This window comes from Somniosus microcephalus, chromosome 24 (assembly GCF_052327205.1).
Source record: "Somniosus microcephalus isolate GS21.2 chromosome 24, FLI_Smic_1.0, whole genome shotgun sequence".
In the NCBI taxonomy this organism is placed as follows: domain Eukaryota; kingdom Metazoa; phylum Chordata; class Chondrichthyes; order Squaliformes; family Somniosidae; genus Somniosus; species Somniosus microcephalus.
The window spans coordinates 9,208,295-9,223,998 of record NC_141010.1 but is presented as its reverse complement, the minus strand read 5'-3'; the positions used below and the strand labels follow the sequence as shown (position 1 = coordinate 9,223,998).

Here is a 15,704-nt window from a genome sequence, read left to right as displayed (position 1 = left end):
TCCATACAAGTGAATCCTTCCCCTACCCACCACTCCCACATCATCTGAAAACACCAGAAACAGTATGGACCCTCTCCTGGTGAAAGTTAACTTCGCTTTACTCCGTCAATATCCCTCCCGCAAAGATCTGCTCTTTGTATCCCAGAGTATTAGACAGTCCTCTGCCAGTGTCGTATCTCTGGTCTCAAGCAGCTCCAGACCAGCAGAGTCTGAATCGCACAGTTACAGAAATGAATTGAGGCAGAGAGAGGGGAAGCCTCACTCTGCACAAACCTGAGGATATTTAATTCTGACACCATATGCAAAAATATACAAACTATTCCATTTCACAGCATGGACATTCCGCATTTTGATGGGCACAAAAAAGTCACCCCCAGAGATTATTTATTGATTAATTAATTAATCACAAATGCAGTGAAGAACCAGGCCGGTAATGATAGCTTTGAGCATTCTTGCAATGAATGTGATTCACCTCCTCTCTCACCGAAACAGAAAAAATGCAAATCTTACCAACACAGAAAGTAAAAGCCAATAAACTGCGAGTGCACCAGAGATCACCTTCATATCTGCTGTTTAAAATCAATTACTTTAGCTTTAAGGCAGAATATGCTGGAAATGTCTGTTCAGCACTTTGTTCTTTCCAGTCGATTACAAAGGCAATGATTGTTTCGAGATGTATCGAAAGTGTGTGTGTTTAAAAAAGAAAATTTTAAAAATTCTATTTAAGCGAAATGTCAAAGTGAAAAAATACAAAATGCCTTTTTTTTGCCTTTTTTAAGCATTAATTTTTTTACATAACGTGACGTTTCATAGTTTCCTGAGCGATGTGTCAGCAATCATAAAACATTACCAACTTCACTGCTTTTGAATAATAAAAAGGTTCTAATTATGCATGTATATGCTAAGAAATTGCACGATGCATCTAGATTAGTGTCTGTACGTGAATCTTAATATAAAGAAATAAAGAATTTGTGAAAATCTGGATACAATAGGAACATTTTTTGTTTATAGACTGTGTATTTTGTTTCTCCTGATGCATGGGGCTTTACTGTTTGGTCAGTAAGAGCTGTGATTGGTTATTGTATTGAACATATCTACAGTTTTTGTAAATTGGGCTCTTCCATTTGTAGAGTAGTGAGATGTGTACTGAAAGTCGATGCCATGACAATCTGTAATTAATGTGGTTTCTGTGAAGAGATGAAATAAAGGGATTGCATTTTTGTAAAAGTATTTTGAGTTTCTCCTCATTGTCCGGCACCGCCTCGGCTCTGGTGATGTTGCAAAGCACTTTACATATCCTCAAGTTGCCGCCCTGTACAACGGGTAGAATTTGTGGGGTTGAGCTTATTTGGTTTTTGTAAGACTCGGGAATTTGTGGTCAGTGGCGAAGCAAAGCCGATCTCTGTGGTGAGAAGTTTGCCTTTTTCGACGCGCAAGTGATTTCAGTGCAATTTATTGAGGAATCCCCAACGCGAGCTGCTGTGACGTCAACAAGCTGTCTGAGCAGCCAATTACATTGCGGAATTCTCACAGACAGGGAAGCAGCAAATGAGAACCTGCTTTTAGCCTGACTTTTTAAAAAAATGTTAGAGAGCAAAACAGGGATTGGGGCTCTCATGGGGATGAACAAACCTAAAAAATATTTTAAACATTTTTTTCCAGTTTTGTAAAAATTGTAATTTTTATCATAATGGACAAATTTGACACTCCACAGAATTAAAATTACTTTTTCAGGGCCATAACGTTTGTTTACCAGTCAATACGCTGATAAACCAGTTACACCTAATCCAACAAGGTCTAACATTTAATGGGGTATTTAACCGCAATATTACGTGGAATAGCCCAAGTTTTTGTCAGTTTTACTGATTGCCGGCTGTGTGTGGGGGCGGGGGGGGGGGGGAGAGGAGAGAGGATGGCACAGTGTAGCCAGTGTTGGAGCAGTGACTGACTGACCGAAACTTCAGGATTTCCACATTAGGATGCGCATGCGCTACGTCCTGAAGTTGTGGTCAGTTTCAATGCTGTTAGATCACCATTATTACCCACTGAAAATTCCGACCCATTGTGTTTCTCCCGCATCACTGCTGGGTGTTATGCTGAAGAGTGATGGAAGTCAAGACTCCTACAGTCAAAACATAATTGAACTACAGCGATACTGTACGGCCCGATTTGAAGTGGAGTGAGTGATGTTACTTCACAGTGTGTTACTAGAGCATACAAAGGAATTTTATATAAACAACACAACATTCCCTCCTTCCAATGGCACCTCCCCATCTGTGAGAATTCTGCAACGTAATTGGCTGATTAGAGAGCTTGTTGACATCACATCCACATCGCACTAGGGGATCCCCACTACATGGCGCTGAAATCGTTCATGTGCCAAAAAAAAGGCAAACTTCTCGCCACAGTGATTGCAAGAGCTCTCTGGGCGGCTTTCTTCGGGGCCAGCAGCAAATGCCTTCGCTTCGTCGCTGACCGCAATTTCCAGGCCTATGTTTCCATGACCGTGCTGTATCTCAAGCTGACGATACCAACAGATTCCACTGTTCTGATTTAGGAGATAGCCACCAATGAGATAACAGTGTTAAACACAGCCCTTTCCATCTCTGGTTGGACGTCTTCCTGGAGCTTTCATCACGTGACCTCTAGTATCCAACTACCTTGCACCATTTTCCCCATCTCCAATACTTTTATAACTAAAGTGTTCAAAGAAAATTGAGAAAAACCATTTTTTTTAATACCCTTATTTATTCTACTAGTGCAGTGAATCCAAGGGGTTCACCGTTAACCCACTGCTTAGTCTGTAGTGCCTCAGAACCACACTGTAAATCCAACCAGAGATTCTTTACTGTTTAGAGAAATCTTAACTAAAAATTGCTGGAAATGCACAGCTGTTTGGTGAGAAGTAGAGCCGCTGGATTCCTGGGACGGATGGGCTCTTTTATCAGAACTCAGGAATGGTCCCCAGTCTAAACAATAACCTGTTGATTCTTTTTCAGCTGCTCACCGACCTGCCGAGTATCTCCAGCATTTTTTTTTGTAACATTTATTCAGTGATGCCAAGCCTCCACCCGTCTTTATGCAACCCAGGGATTTCTGGGGGCAGTGCAATAGGTGCAGGCCAGAATGGTTGCAAAAAAAAATGCATTCGCTTATATGTGGCAGACTGCAGTCCCACTCCTGACAAACATGTAGCTCAACCACTTGTGTGGCTCATTTGCCCATCAGAACAGGTGATGTTTGGCCTCTACTTGGAACTGGCCTGGGGCTCATTCCTGGAGACCCACTTGACATAAACTATCTCTGCAATGCAACACGCCATCCTCTGGCCATGAAGAGCACCAACAAAACCACACCTCTGCAGGACCCTCCCCCATAACCCTGGGCCAAACAAGTTGCCTCAGCCTTCCCCCAAGCCCGATGAGGTGAGACATGCTTCCCACAGATACTATGCAGTCAGCATGCAGAGTTTGGCCCAGGGTTATGGGGGAACAGTCCTTCAGAGGTGTGGTTGCGTTAGTACTCTTTATGGCTAGATGGGCGAGTTGTTGCATTGGGGAGATGGCTTATGTTGAGTGGATCTCCAGGAATGAGCCCCAGACAAGGTGCTAATTTCTCAGGGACGTCAGAAACTATAGAATCATAGAATGGTTACAGCACAGAAGGAGGTCATTCGGCCCGTCCCGGTTCTCTGCAAGAGCACTTCAGCTAGCCCTTTCCCCGGAGCCCTACACATTTTTTTCCTTCCGGTACTTACCCAATATCCTTTTGAAAGCCACGATTGAGTCTGCCTCCACCACCCTCAGGCAGTGCATTCCAGATCCTAACCACTCGCTGTGTAAAATAGTTCTTCCTCATGTCGCCTTTGGTTCTTCTGCCAATCACCTTAAATCTGTGTCCTCTGGTTCTCAACCCTTCCGCCAATGGGAACAGTTTCTCTCTATCTACTCTGTCTAGACCCCTCATGATTTTGAACACCTCTGTCAAATCTCCTCTCAACCTTCTCTGCTCCAAGGAGAACAACCCCAGCTTCTCCAGTCTATCCACATAACTGAAGTCCCTCATCCCTGGAACCATTCTTGTAAATCTTTTCTGCACCCTAAGGCCTTCACATTCTTCCTAAAGTGCCCAGAATTGGACACAATACTCCAGTTGAGGCTAAACCAGTGTTTTATAAAGGTTCATCATAACTTCCTTGCTTTTGTACTCTATACCTCTATTTATGAAGTCCAGGATCTGGTAAGCTTTTTTAGCCACTTTCTCAACCTGCCCTACTACCTTCAACGATTTGTGCACACATACCCCTAGGTCTCTCTGTTCATGCACCCCCTTTAGAATTGTACCCTTTAGTTTATATGCTTGGTAATTTGTATCCTCTCAAAACTGTAGAATGTACCTTTAATTCACAAAAGTTTTGTTTATGATTGTATACCCATAATAGCTTCATAAAATGGTAAAGTACTTTCTGGCGAACTCAAGAAATATTGACAGGCACATCCCAAACTGCAAGGTTCCCTGACCATACAACAATTAACCTCTGACTGACCTGTGCCGTTAACAATGAGACGTCGTGGCCTCAGAGGGACACAGATCCACCTTGGCAGAATAACATTCCTGACCCAATAAATTAGCACTTTTATCCGACTTACCGTGATCCACTAGTAATAAAAAAAAAAGAAACCCCACACTAGGCTTACTGGAGGCGAAGTCAGTTTATTTCCATTTTTATAAAACAGGAAGGTGCATTATTTAAAGCATCTCCTTTTGCATGTACATTTGCAGTTGTAAACTCGAGGAGTTCATGCAGAATTTAACAATATCACATTGTTCTTTTATGGCCAATTGGCGAAGAGGAAAAAAACATTTTTTTAATTAAAAACAATTTATATATCTATGTTACACGGCCTTTGTCAGAGTTGACATTCTAGAACATATTTACAAAATAAGCAGTTAACTTTACAGCAAATTTGCATAATTCAATAAACTGCACGTTGTATATGGAGAAAGGTCATGTTGACAGCTTTGTTCAACGCCCCCATTGGAATGACTGATTATTTTTTTAAATGGAAGCTCTGAAATGCTTGCCTGCCAAACAATCTCTCTCAATACTGCAGGTAAACAGAAACACAAGACAAATAATAATACAAGCTGGAAAACTGCGGCTTAAAGCATCTCCCTTTAGACATCGCGTCTTATTAATTTTCTTTCACTCGGAGTGTGGTACAAATTGTTCCTTTGACAGTGTGGCGTGTTTCTCCTTTAACCATGGCATGGGTGATCGGTATTTCATTCCCAACTCTCCCCTTTCCTTCTCTCTTTCCCCCCCACACCTTCGACCCAAACACGCTCAGAATCAAGGCGGCTGAATTTGGTACCAGATTTTGGACTATTCAAGCCCAGCTAGGACAAAGCCGAACACCAGGCAGTCATTGGCACAGGTGTGTGCGAGATGTGCCCCACACAGCTCTGTCCCGACTTTTCCAGCATAGTTCATGAAAAACAAAAAGCAATTTATATATAACTATATAAAGAAAAAAAAAGCCTACAGCTAGGCAAGATTTGTATTTAAATTTAAAAAAACTTTAAAAGTTATATTAACATAAACCCCAGCTGAGTCTGGAATCTAGACTCTTGTTAAGAAATGACTTGCAAAAAAATGAGGCACTTTCCAAGGAAAGGTAAATAAAACAAAAAGAGCTAACTACAATTACAGACTACAACTCAAGTTTAAAACCAGATTAAAACAACTTGGCCTGTTTTAAGGTGCATTTGCACGTAGTGTGGTAATGTTCAATTTCAGAGACATTATGTAGAAAATAGTTTCACAAACCCTCTAAAACATTTGTAAGTTTTTTTTTTTAAGATGATGTCATGGGTGAGAAATATATTTTGTTAAGATACTTTTTGGCAAACCTTGCTAGTTTTGGAAGTGGGTCTTAGTGTATATAACATCTTAGAATAAACAGTTATGAAGCAAGGGTTCAGCACGATGTTCTTAAATCTGGCACCAATGGTTAGAGGTGCGATCTTCATTTAAAGCCACGTTTCTACAGGAATGGACCACAATCTGAACTACACTGGTTTAAAACTTAAAGGGCAATACTGTCTACTAACCTACTTTCTAAACGTCAAGGAATTTCTGCTCACACCACCCATACAATGTTCAGTGTATTTTCTATACACTCCATGTTTGTGATAGCATGGGGCCGCACATTACAGTCATTTGGTTCTGCAATGAACTCCATGCCATTTCAAACATTTAGTAAAGGAGACAAGCGAGGCATCGTAATATTTAGGCTTGGTTTCCCATTAAAGTCGACTTGTTTTGACAAAATGCCAGCTTTAACTGGGTTCAAAAAGATGCGCGGTTCAATGTCACTAAGCAAAATTCTGGGAACTCACCGAGAAACAGAATATGGGATCTCCATTGCTCTTATAAAAAAAAAACTATGATACACTTCCAAAGCATGATTTATCCATCAGCTCTTCCTTTCTGATTTCATACCCTTCACTACCAAGCACCTGAGTTATGTTGTGACTTTTCCTAGCCCTTACCCAATACCTACTGGTAATTTAATGCAGAAAGATGGCATTAAAGTGAGTCCACCTCAGGCTCTGGTTAAACATTTTTTTTTTAATGCATTTTTAAGGATTTGCATGTTACCGAGTTTTTAATTTGACCTGAGCAAGCTGTGGAGCAAAAGCATCGAAAATTAAAAATTCAAGTAACAGTGGAAACATAAACAATGTGCACAGAAGCACTAATGTAAACAATGCAAACAAAAATATATTATATATATTTTTATATATACACAAGGTTAAATGAGCAATCTTTAATACAAAATCATACAAAATCATATCGCCACAACTGCATCGAGCCAAAAGCATCAGGAGCCAGTTTACAGCAGCGTTTGGTTATCTCTCCCCAACTAACTGCGAGTTTAGCAGTGTTTGCAATGCTGTCTTTATGAATTTAGACTCACTGCCTTGTGTTAAATATTAACAGGGCAAACAATAGAGATTCAGATGGCCTCAAGAGGTTGGAACCTTTTAAGCCAAAGTCAGGAGAATCAAACTTATAAAAAAAAATATGCAGGACATGAACTGCTCATTTCCCCATTCCATCGGGGTTTAATATAAAAGTTTAAAATCTGAAGTTAGAAGAGACATAATCACTAGACTTCATATTAGTAAACAGGCAATGTGGCCTGTAAATAAAAGCAGCTAATGGCTAAACTATAAATTACAATGTTCCAAATGGCAGAGTGTTTTACTACCATCTGATATCTCAGTAAAACAATTTACAAGTGTAAAGAAGATGTCATCACTTAAGGAGTGCAGTAGTACTTTTGTACAGCATCTAAACAATAAAATGTCCCTTTTCTCCACCCCCCCCACCAGACTGTAGCAGTTGTACACAGATACGCATGAAGAGATATCTGGGTATTATGAATTAATTCAGGATGCTTTTTATTGAGAAGAACAAAACCTATTCTGTGCTACAACTGCTGGTGAATAATTTGTCATGCAGTTTCTTTAAGAGTAAATAGTACGTTCGAAACAGAAGTTCTAAGAATGAGAGATTTCATCTGGTAGATTTGCTCCATGCAATATTATTTTGAGAATCAGTAGGTAGCTAGTGCTCTGGTTTCTTTACTTTGCCATCACTGGAATCTCTAATACTGACCACAAAGTTTTTACATTATATTTTTGGATTTTCGATAAACACAAGTCCATCCCACCCCAGCCTCACAGAAGCAAGCAAGTGATTTATCATAGAGCTACATAAAGGTGTAAACAGATCCAGGACATTAATTCAAACTAGACTGACAGTGGGATAAGGAGGCACAGGTTCAAACTAGTGAAAAACAAAACCAATTTAGGAATAATGTCAGGAAGTACTTCTTCACATGAAGAGCGACCAACCCATGGAATGGACTCTGGGTAGGGGAGTGAAGCCAAAAGGAAGGATGTGCGTTTATATCGTGCCTCTTGAGTCCATAGGCCATCCCAAAGTGCTCAAAGCCAATTAATTACTTTTTTTGAGGTGTAGTCACTGTTGTTATGTAAGGATATATGACAGCCAATTTGTGCACAGCAAGGTCACACCAACAGCAATGAGATAAATGATCAGTTAATCTGTTTTGGTGGTGCTGATTGAAGGATAAATGTTGGCCAGGACACCGGGAGAACTCCCTGCTCCTCTTTGAATAGTGCCACGGGATCTTTTACATACGAAAGATGGCACCTCCATCAGTGTAGCACTGAAGTCTCCGCCTAGATCATACGTTCAAGTCCTGCACAGGGAGCTTGAACCCACAACCTTCTGACTCAGGTGTTTGGATGCTGCAACGGCTGGGGGGGGTGGGGGTGGGGGGGGAAGAGGGCGAGGGACTGCAGCTTCTTTTTCAGATGGGCTGAACCCTTCCTCCATATCTATCTCCAGTGTGAAGTGCATGATCAATAACCTGGGTGAAGTTCAAGGTTAAAGGAGTGGATATATATGTTTATCATTTTTTGGGGGGAAGGGGGTGATACTTTATAAAGAAAAAACTGAAATGAGGGACACAATAGTGAGCCTATCCCATCGGTCAGCCTGTGAAACAGGGAAGGTGAAAGATGTACCGTTGCTATCTGCTCAGACCATGCATTTAAAGCAGCGGCTCTGGCAGGAGTTTGGAATTGTTAGTCTTTCGAAATTATCTATTTTTAACTGGGAGTTGGTGGCAACATTATCATTCTATTGTCAAGCACACTAATTAATACAGGTTATTTAAAAGGTGTTGGATTAAACGATTTTAATCGTGCTGTGTTTCATTATCGCAGGGCTCTCCAAACTATAATCGAAGGGAATTGGGCAACCCAGCCCATGAATCCCGGGCAATTCTGTATTCTTTCCTCTTTTATTTTGTACTCACAATTTGTCCTGTTTGAATTTTGTTGGTTGGAAGTTTAGAAATCGCTGCTCTTAGCTGTTGCCTCACTGGTGGAAAAATCCAAAATCAGAACACCGAGACCTGCTCCTATCAGTAACTTGAGAGAAACTGCATATTAATCCATGGCCTATAAAGTTCCATGGTGTTCACCGGAGGATCTCACCAAGACAGAAGCTTGACCTCCCCACCCCGCACCCCGGAATTAGTGCAATAGTGGTTCTATTACTGGGGTCCTGTGTAAAGGTGACGCTAGCATGACATGTGCCCAAGACAGCAAATTGGTAAGCACAAATCAATTAAATATTACTCCTGACTGGTTGAAGAGCAGCAATGACCTGGTTGCTACCACACCAGGAAGAATGGTGCAGGCGGGGAGACAGAAATGGGAGAAAGTGAAAATAAAAATTCTGGGGAAAACGAATTTCCAAAAATGATTTAAAATATTTTTTCTATATAGGTTCGTAAAGAGCACAAAACAGTTTTTATTTCACCACCACTCCTCCCCACTCCCCCGCCTACACTCTCCTGTCCTACCTTCCTGAAAGCTCTGGCTCTTTCTGGAGTATAGATTTTCCCATGGACAGCAGACACTCTTTGTAGCCATTGTTCGTGTGCGAGCCCAGTGTTAACGGGCGATGGTGCTCCTGGCTGAGATCAGTTAGCTCAGCACAGACCAGGAGCAAACACAGGACTTTCTCGACTGTAACTACTCACTGGCTTAACCAACTGAACAACTGCGGGAGGACCTTTTTAATCTATCCAGTGTGACAAACTACAGATTGCATGCAGAATGGGTTTGAACTCCGTGAAACCACGCTGCCCTTTAAAGGTGCGGAGAGTACTGAACACTAAGTGCTACCACAATACATCTCATTGCGATTAATATAAAATTGAAGTTCCATTTCATATTGGGAGCTTTCTTTGCATTTTAAACAGTACAAAGCCATTAAAAGTCTGTAAAGGGGCACTGCCTTAATGAAAAACTGTTTGGCAAATGTTTTGAAATCTGTTCCATCCACATTGCAACTGCATAAAATTGCATCCAAATTCATCACCACATCCTGGGGTCATCCTATTATCAGGATAAAAAATGATGCACAATTCTTCCAGATTCTTCTCTCTCGCCAATACAAAACAGTTTACCAAATATTTTAACACAGAGACGGTGCCTCCAAGAGTGGCATTTTCAGTAAATAAGGTAAAATGCTAACTTGTTAGATTGGGAAATCTAATCTTTAAGTTAATAAATAAATACAAAATATAAATAATTTAGTGATTAGTGCATTAGTTGTAGTAAACTATAGGTACTTGTTTTAACAGAAATTGATTTCTTAATAATTAAAATATAAATTAAAGCGGTTGTCCAAGAGCAGAACGCTAGCTTGCGATAAGCAAAAGTTATTCATGGGTAGCTGGAAATCTCTGATCAACTAGCTGGTTAATGGGGGAGTTTCAATTCAGACTGATCCCATAGAAGACATTTGAAACAAACAGGCATAGTGTCAGCTACTCGGTCTGTTCACAGCCAGACAGTCACAGCAGTCTCTGAGGGTCAAAGTTAAAGGAGGGATGTGGAAGACTTTAATTGTCTGGAGCCTCATCTCCGACATCATGGGCCAGGAATTTCCTCCGAGCTGTTGTAATGTGGGCGGAAGTGCGGCGAAACCCCCGTTTATGTGCATGCATGCATGAATGGGGTTTATACCAGATTTCCAGCAAAGATACGGCGGCGGAGCGGGAGCAACTGCGAGGAAATTCCCAGCCCAAGTGCTTCACTCCATTTAAGGCCAGTTATCTTTCACCCTCAGACACTGAAATCACTTGCTGAGATAGCCAAAGAGGCCTGTTGCTAAGTTGATAATTACACAGTATGTTAATTGATTGTCGCTGGAATTAATTTATAAAGGATGCCTCTTGGAACTGAACCTGATTGGCTCTTGAGACCCGCGATGAGGGAGGTCGAAGGTTTTATTCTGATCGTTCCTTTAATTAGAATTCTCCCAAAATTCAGACAAGGTGGACAGGGCGTATATGGAAATCCAACAAATGGTGTCACGGAGCCACTGAATATGGTGGATCTGCACCCAAGATTCAGGTCTGGGGTGTGAAAAACACGCTGACTATTCTTGTGCTCCTCACAGCGAACATTCACTGAACAGCACAAGGCTGGGAGTGCACTCAGTCAGGGGTGGTGTTCAGCATGGGCAAAATGCAAGAAGGGAAAGGGGAGAAAATTAAAATATATTTTAAAAATTACCAAATTCTCTCAAAATTCAAACTCCACTAAAATGGCACTTCACTAAATTTGCTCTCTGTTTAGCAAGTTTCAATTACAGAGGTGGTAATAGTCAATAAGGGCCAATGTTAGACTCAAATGAAGAGAGTAGGAATGAAAAGACAAGCTAATGAAGATGTCACTGTGAGGTAGCAATGTGCTACTACAGTTCAGTGAAAGGAAAATCATAATTGCCAATATAGCAATGTCTATAGGCATGCAACATTATTTTTTAAATAGATTTCCTTGCTAGATATGGGTTTAAGTACTCCATGTATCACAATTCCATCTCTCTTTTGGGTAACTGGGAGGCAACATGTTCTCTGTGCAAACTAGTCAAGACAAAGTAAAATATTTTTTCTAAATTGTGGAACACCATCTTATAGGTAGCTGCATTGAGTTCCAGGCCAACCGAGTTAAACAAAGCAAGGAGAACATGGACTTTTAAAGTGTACACATTTTGCTAATGGCTAGAAAAGTAAGTTCAAATAAAGTTGCTTTCATGCAAACTGCGAAAGAAGCAGCAAAAGGTTAGCATCAAAGAAAGTCCTTTTAACCCTTGGACTATGCCAGCCAGTAACTACATACAGCCATTTTGATATCATTCCCTTTAGCCTGCATCCACTCTGCCCGGCTCCTTGTACTATGCCATTCAAAGTCTTAAATAATAAACACAATACACACCAAACACATAGTAGATGCATCAGCACCTGAAAAGAGAAAATACAGGTTAACATTTTGGGTAGAGACCATGCACCAAAACAGTTCTCCGACACGTCTCTAATCAATTGTTTTTTCAGATGCTGAGATCTTCTATGCATTTGAAGCGTGTTCTGTTTTCAGTTCGCATTTCCAGCAAAGACCATTTAAAACCAAATCTCTTGAGCCGCTTTACCCGGGACTGATGTCTGTAGCGAGAATTGCACCAGGGCCCTAAAATTCCACATGGGGGTCTCTTGCTGTGACTGTGTTGGGAGACCAGCGGAATCTTCAGGGAAACAGTGTAAATGACTGAAAAGGGCCATTTTCCAGGAGTTCTGCTGGCTCCTGTTGCAGCTACAGTGGGAGACCTGTCGAGCCCCTGTAGAAGTGCAGGGCCCAAGTATTTTTTTAGTAATGAATGAGTTAAGAATTTTTTTTGGATATTATTTCTCAACAATTACCTGTCGTTTCGAAACAAAGCTATTACTTTAAAAGAAAAATCAGAGTACATTTTTTGATTTCCCTCTAGCATATTCCCTTAGGGGAAATGAATGAGAGTTAGAAAAATACAAAGCAACAGTCTGTCAATATTCTACAAAATGGGAGATAGTTTGAGTGAAGGGAAATTGATGGGAAACAGTTAAAAGCACAGTAATTACTGCCACGTTAAGCTGGACCACCAGATTCTATTGTTTAGCTTATCTCTACAGGATAGGGAGTTTTTTTCCCCCAAAAGAAATATGCAATTCAGAGTTTTCCCAACCTGTTACAGGGGCGGGGGGATATAAAACAAACCCATATGTTGGCCTAGCTCCTGAATGTTTTAGACCTAATCAATTTCCATCAAAGGTACTGATGGAACCGAGAGGAGGCTGCATGTTTCTGAGCTTTTATGTCCGAAGACCTGGGTGAATTTGGGTGACTGTCTTTGTCTCTAACTTGGCCTGATGTCGAGCTAGCTGATGGGGAAGATGGGGAAGTTGGCTGCCGACGCTCCGAGTTGCTATTGCTACTCAAACTCTTACTATTGGGTGCCGGCTGTTCAGGTTGCAAATTGCTACTCTGGTGAATGGAACAATTCTGTGATTCTGAATCGGTCGGCCTGCATATTTCCTTGGTTTTAGGCTCTAAATCCGGTTGTGCGTTTCCTCCAGTATCCGAAGCCTCCCAGGAATCAACTTTCTGCCCAAATTGACTCATGGTGGATGGTTTCCCCCCCTTGTGGCCACTGTCCTTGCTTTCCAGTGGCTTCTCCTTCCATTCTCTAAAGTGAAACTCCGATAAATCGTTCTGCACCACCACCGTGTGTCTCCGTCTAATGTTCTTCTTTCTCCTGGTCTCTGGGGAGCTCTGTTTCCTCAGCCCTACTCCAAACATATCATCTGCTGAGGTTTTCAGTCGCACTTTCATGTGATCAGTCAGCGTTCGTTTTGATGTTTGGGTTGCATCTTCTTTGTCAGGGTCACTCTTGAGAATGTTGTGCTTGCTGCTGGAATTGGGGTGATTCGAATTATCGAACAGATTTATAACCACTGGCGGTTCTTTTTCTTCATTGATTTTTGCGCTAGGTTCATTTTCTGCTTTCGGCTTGGTCAACTTCTTTCTAGCCAAAGTGTCACACTGAATTAATCTGTGGGAATTAAAAGATGGCCTACTGTTCAGCTTTTGTGTCGAGATCCCTTCTTTGTCAGAGCTCGCATTGCTATCTGACTCACGGCGACAAAACCTGCCTCTTGCCTGCTGCGAGTGCGAGGCCCTGCCTGGCAATGTCCGTGTAAGATAGCCACTTTCATTGTCTGTTTCGATGTGGCCTCCGCACTCACTGAGGAGCTCACTTCTTTCATCATCAGCTTCGTCGCCCCTGCTTTCCGCAATCGACTGTACCTCAGAACTGAAGTTGTGATCCAGGGTTGTCGCTGTGGACGAAATGGTGGAATATCCAGAAACAATAGAGCTGGCATCGGTGGGAATCGTCTCTCTGTGCTCCATCTCGGGAGTCCGCCACATCTTTAGCTTGGGGCTTTTGGAAAACAATTCACTATTACTGTGAGACTGAGGACTTGTAATGGCTGTCTGGTCATCTGCACCATTTCTTCTTCTATCTGAATCTAACAGTTTGAAGGATGTCCCTTCTCTGAACGAGTGCTCAGTGCTAGCGGAGGATGGGCTGAGATGTGGACTAGATGAAGAGTCCAGAGTGGCTTCATCAACATTATCCCACTGGGATGTCTGAATGCAGTGCTGCTTGGAATGATTCGGCTCTCCCGCTTTCTTTTGAACTTCTTTGCTAGCAATAGGCTGGCGAATTTGCTCCACCCCTCTGTTCCTGGTATTTGCCAACTCCCTCTCTTTCTGTCCAGCTTCATCCTTCTGTCTGTCCGCTCCCTTCTTGTCTGCTGATCCCTCTTTGTTAATAGCCTTAATAGGTTCATGCTCCGAATCATCATCTGTGCTACTTTCAAGCACCTTTGCCTCTTTTTGCTTTTTCCTCTTACGGTTGGCCGCTGCAAAGATTGACATCACGAGCTCCCTGTTGTACAGATCCTTCCTGGATCCCCACGATCCCTGTCATTGTATAGAACAACATTAGTTCCCTGAATATGATTTAACTATCATTGAACAAAAATATATTTGTATAATAGAGATAGAAAGAAAACTGAAAAGGCTGGCAGCCTGAAATAAAAACAGAAAATGCTGCTTTTTCTGCCTCTGTAAGAGAAGCAACTTTTTGGGTAAAGATTCTGAACTCAGAGTCAGTTCTGCTTAAGGGTTTATCCCCCAAACGTTAACCTGTCTTTCAGTTGCTGATTGACCAGCTACGAATTTTCAGCATTTTCTGTCTTTCTTTTATGGTTGTTTAATACCAAAATCTGTTTCCATTTGTATGAAATGCTAATGAAGCAAAAACACATCAAGCGCAAAGACTGAGGCACTAAAGCCATACTGAGGGTAGACACACTGGAATAGAATCAAAGATACAAACAAGCTTACAACAGAAAATTATCCACTACTAATCTCGCTATCATATGTATACACACACATATCTATATAGATAGAGATATAAAAATGTTTTATACACATATATACAAACATGTGTTTTAAAATGTTATTTAAAATACTATTCTCTAAAGTAATTTCTGATGGTTTTCAGCTCACAAATAGATTTTTAAAATGGATTCCCCCCCCAATCACACTTTATAGCCAATTATTCAGCGGTTTCAAATTTACATCTGTGTAAAGAACACTTTATAACTGGTTATTAAACTCAAGACATTGTGGGAATTCTTTAGTAGATCTTGGCAGTCGAGTGTGGACAGCATTGAGCTCATTGTATATTGTGCGAATTAGGGAAACTATACTGGAAAATTGTTAGGAGGGAGCTGGTTATGTAACCATGCAACTTATCCAGGATTTCAATGGGTTCTCCTTTTACACGTACACTCTCTAGGGAGTTCTGAAAGCCTGCCAGTATTGGTTTTATTTTTATGCTTTCCACTCTCAACCCTTTTGCATTACACATTTTATGTAGAGTTTTGTATTAACTGAGTAATGCAGCACATGGTAGATTGAAATGGCATTTCAGTTTCAGACTAGCAGGGAAGCGATTGCAAAGCACGAGTAACTTCACCCAGTAGCCACCTGAGGCAGAACAAATAGTTGAAACCAATGTAGTTGTTATTGGTACACTTGATACTCCTGTATGTTGGCAGTGAGAGTACAGTGACAGTATTTCTGATGGAATGCAAATGGACACTGTTCATTATACCAACAACTTGTATTTATAGAACACT

General features: G+C 41.3%; 1 protein-coding gene across 1 annotated transcript in view; it reads right to left on the bottom strand.

Moving 5' to 3' along the window:
* Positions 1-4,693: 4,693 nt before the first annotated feature.
* Positions 4,694-15,704, bottom strand: part of LOC147101028 (rho GTPase-activating protein 23-like) — a 248,723-nt gene continuing 237,712 nt past the window's right edge. The window contains exon 25 of the mRNA XM_085966192.1: positions 4,694-14,478. Within this exon, the coding sequence (XP_085822318.1) occupies positions 12,757-14,478 (1,722 nt within the window). The 3' untranslated portion in view covers positions 4,694-12,756. The remainder of the gene's footprint in view (positions 14,479-15,704) is intronic.